This window comes from Echinops telfairi, unplaced genomic scaffold (genome assembly GCF_000313985.2).
Source record: "Echinops telfairi isolate 266 unplaced genomic scaffold, ASM31398v2 ScPeMD7_7468;HRSCAF=8506_0, whole genome shotgun sequence".
NCBI classification, from domain to species: Eukaryota; Metazoa; Chordata; class Mammalia; order Afrosoricida; family Tenrecidae; genus Echinops; species Echinops telfairi.
In genome coordinates this window covers 6,416,393-6,419,157 of record NW_022111369.1, presented here as the reverse complement: position 1 = coordinate 6,419,157, position 2,765 = coordinate 6,416,393, and the positions used below count along the sequence as shown (strand labels likewise).

The 2,765-nt window shown below is 41.7% G+C and overlaps 1 protein-coding gene across 5 annotated transcripts in view; it reads right to left on the bottom strand.

Annotated features, from left to right (window-relative positions):
• Positions 1-374: 374 nt before the first annotated feature.
• The window catches only part of PLA2G12A (phospholipase A2 group XIIA), a 47,017-nt gene continuing 44,626 nt past the window's right edge, over positions 375-2,765 (bottom strand). For all 5 annotated transcript variants that reach the window (XM_045284039.1, XM_045284038.1, XM_045284041.1 and 2 more), the window contains exon 8: positions 375-1,036. In XM_045284039.1, coding sequence (XP_045139974.1) covers positions 798-1,036 — 239 coding nt within the window. In that variant the 3' untranslated portion in view covers positions 375-797. The remainder of the gene's footprint in view (positions 1,037-2,765) is intronic.

Below are 2,765 nucleotides of genomic sequence, written 5' to 3'. Positions count from 1 at the left end.
AAACTATGAAAATAATGTAAACTATGACTTTTGAACTAGCAACTCGCAGGTTTAAACTATGAAAGAACTCAAGTATCGAAGCTCAAACATTTAACCATCATCTGTGTCTGATAAGCTGTAGACAAAACAATGGTCCTCACAGTTTATAATAAGAATTAAGCTACAATAGTAAGAACTATTATTCCTTTAATGTTATGATCTGGGAGTGTGACTGATGACGTTTGAAAGTGTGTAATACTTACTATGGAAGGTATTGGTGGAAGCAAATTTGCAGGTGTACAGATTTTATTAGCTAAGCATTAACTATATTTCACGGCTTACTGATATGGCCAAGTAATCAAGTCTGCTACAAATAATGCACATGAACAAGAATGTGAATTAGAACAATTTAATGAAACATGGAATGCTCAATTTCTTATAAAGAGGAAACAAGGACCTAATTCTTGAGTCTAAAACCTTTAAAAACGTGAAAAATAAAGATTTATAAAAATTTCCTATAATTCAAGTAAAACTCAGCCAGCTATTGTGGGTAATCTTGCAGTTATTAAAATGATCAAATGCTACAAATGTTTATGGATTTTAATTTATATACTAAATCCCTGAGGACTTTTTTCCCACACATACCCAACCCTTTCTTTATGCCCAATAGGAATTACTTAAAGTAAAAAAGGTTCTGTGCTAGACATTAATCCTTTAGCACCTTGAAAACTGCTGGTCTCCAAGCTTCACTCTAGAAATGGCTCTATGTAAACAGAAGGGAAGAACATGTGTAGTGGCCTACGAGGACAGAGCTCCCATCATCCGGACTTGGGGAGGAAATGCAGCTTTTTAGTAAGCATAGAGGCAAAGCAGGGAACCTGCTTCTTTCCAATGGAGTTGGGGTCTTTGCAAAAGTCCACTTGGCGTTGAGAAACCTTCCTGTTGACAAGCGTGAGGAGCTCTGTGAACTCCAGGGAGGAGCCGTACTTCCCCAGCATCTCACACAGGTCCTGAATGTACCACGAGCCGTTCACAGTTTCCCGGTGGGAGTAATAACCTGAAGAAGAGGAAGGGAAGAAAAAGGACCCCGGAGGCTTCTGGCTCTCCATTAAAAAACTCATTGCCAACGAGTCGATCCCAACCATGGCGACCATACAGGACAGCGCGGAACTACGCCTGACGGTTTCTGGGACTCTTAACTCTTGACAGGAGGAGGAAGCCTGGCCTTTCTCAGTTCCCCTAGTGCAGCGGTTCTCAACCTGTGGGTCGCGACTCCTTTGGGGTCAAACGATCCTTTCACAGGGGTCACCAGATTCATAACAGTAGCAAAATGACAGTTATGAAGTAGCAACGAAAAGCTTCCACAATTCGGAAGTAATGTTATTTTGGTGCACAGCTATGTAGGCACTTACTGTATCTGAATATTTAACCCCAGTTCTTCTGTAAGAAAGGAAATTTTTAAGAGATCTTCAGTAATAGCTGTTTTCTCTTAGTGCTGTTGCCAACCTGTTCTGACTCACAGGGACGTGTAACAGAACAGAACACTTCACGGCCCTGTGCCATCCTCATAGTCTTTTATTTGAGCCCACTGTTGTAGTCACTGTCAACCCAACTCTTTGAAGATCTTCCTCTTTTTCACTCACCCTGGAATTAACCACCTATGATGTTCCGATCCAGAGCTGGTCCCTCCTGACATGGCCAAAGTAGATGAGAGATGATGTCTCGCCATCCTGGTTTCTGAGAAGCTTTTTAGTTGTACTTCTCCAAGACAGATTGGTTGCTTTTCTGGCACCTCATGGTATATTCAGTATTGTTCCCCAACATACTGCTAGGGTGCCAATTAATTTATCTTCCTTATTCAGTATGCCATCTGCCTATTAAAATGTTATCATGTTGCTTTTTGGTCCAGTCACAAGAGTTTATCATCTTTATGTTGAGGTGTAATCTATACTGACAAGGAGCTCTAGTGGCATAGTGGGTAATGCACTGACTTGCTAATCACAAGATCAGCAGTTCAAACCCACCAGCCACTCGTGGGAGAACGAAGCGCTATCTACTCCTGTGAAGAGTAAAGGCTCAAACACAAAGGGGAAGTTCCACCCTGTCCTAAAGGGTCACTGTGAGTTGGAATTGACACGATGGCATGGAGTTTCAGTAGTCCTTGACCTTCCCCAATAAGTGCTTCAAGTCTTCTTCACTTTCAGTAAGCAAGGTTATGTCATCCCTCTGTATACGTATCGCAGGCTATTAATGATCCTGATCTTGTGTTCTTCTCTTTAGAGCCCAGCTTTTGGGATTGTTTGCTCAGCAGACTGAGAATGGTGAAAGCATGCAACCCTGACACACACCTTTCCTGATGCTAAACTTTGTAGTATCCCCATGATCCCTTCACGCACCTGCCTCTTGGTCCAGGTACAGCTTAAGTGTTCTGGAATACCCATTCTCCGCAAGATCATCCATAATTGGTTATGAAATGCAGTTGAAAGGCTTGGCATGGTCAAAGCATAGGCAAATGCCTTTCTGATACTCTCTTTTAGACAAGACCCATCAGGTAACAGCAATGGTATTTCTTGTTTTGTGTCCTTTGCAATTGGGCTTGAATTCCTGATAGTTGCTACAACTGGTCTTAAATTATCTTTAGCAGAATTTCACTTGCATGTGATATCATTGTTTGATAATTTCTGCACTTTGTTCAGTCACCTTACTGTGGAATGGGTACAAATAGGGGTCTCTTTCTTATGTTCCCTTCCTCCTAAGTGACCGGAATTGTAACTCTTTCCCTGCAG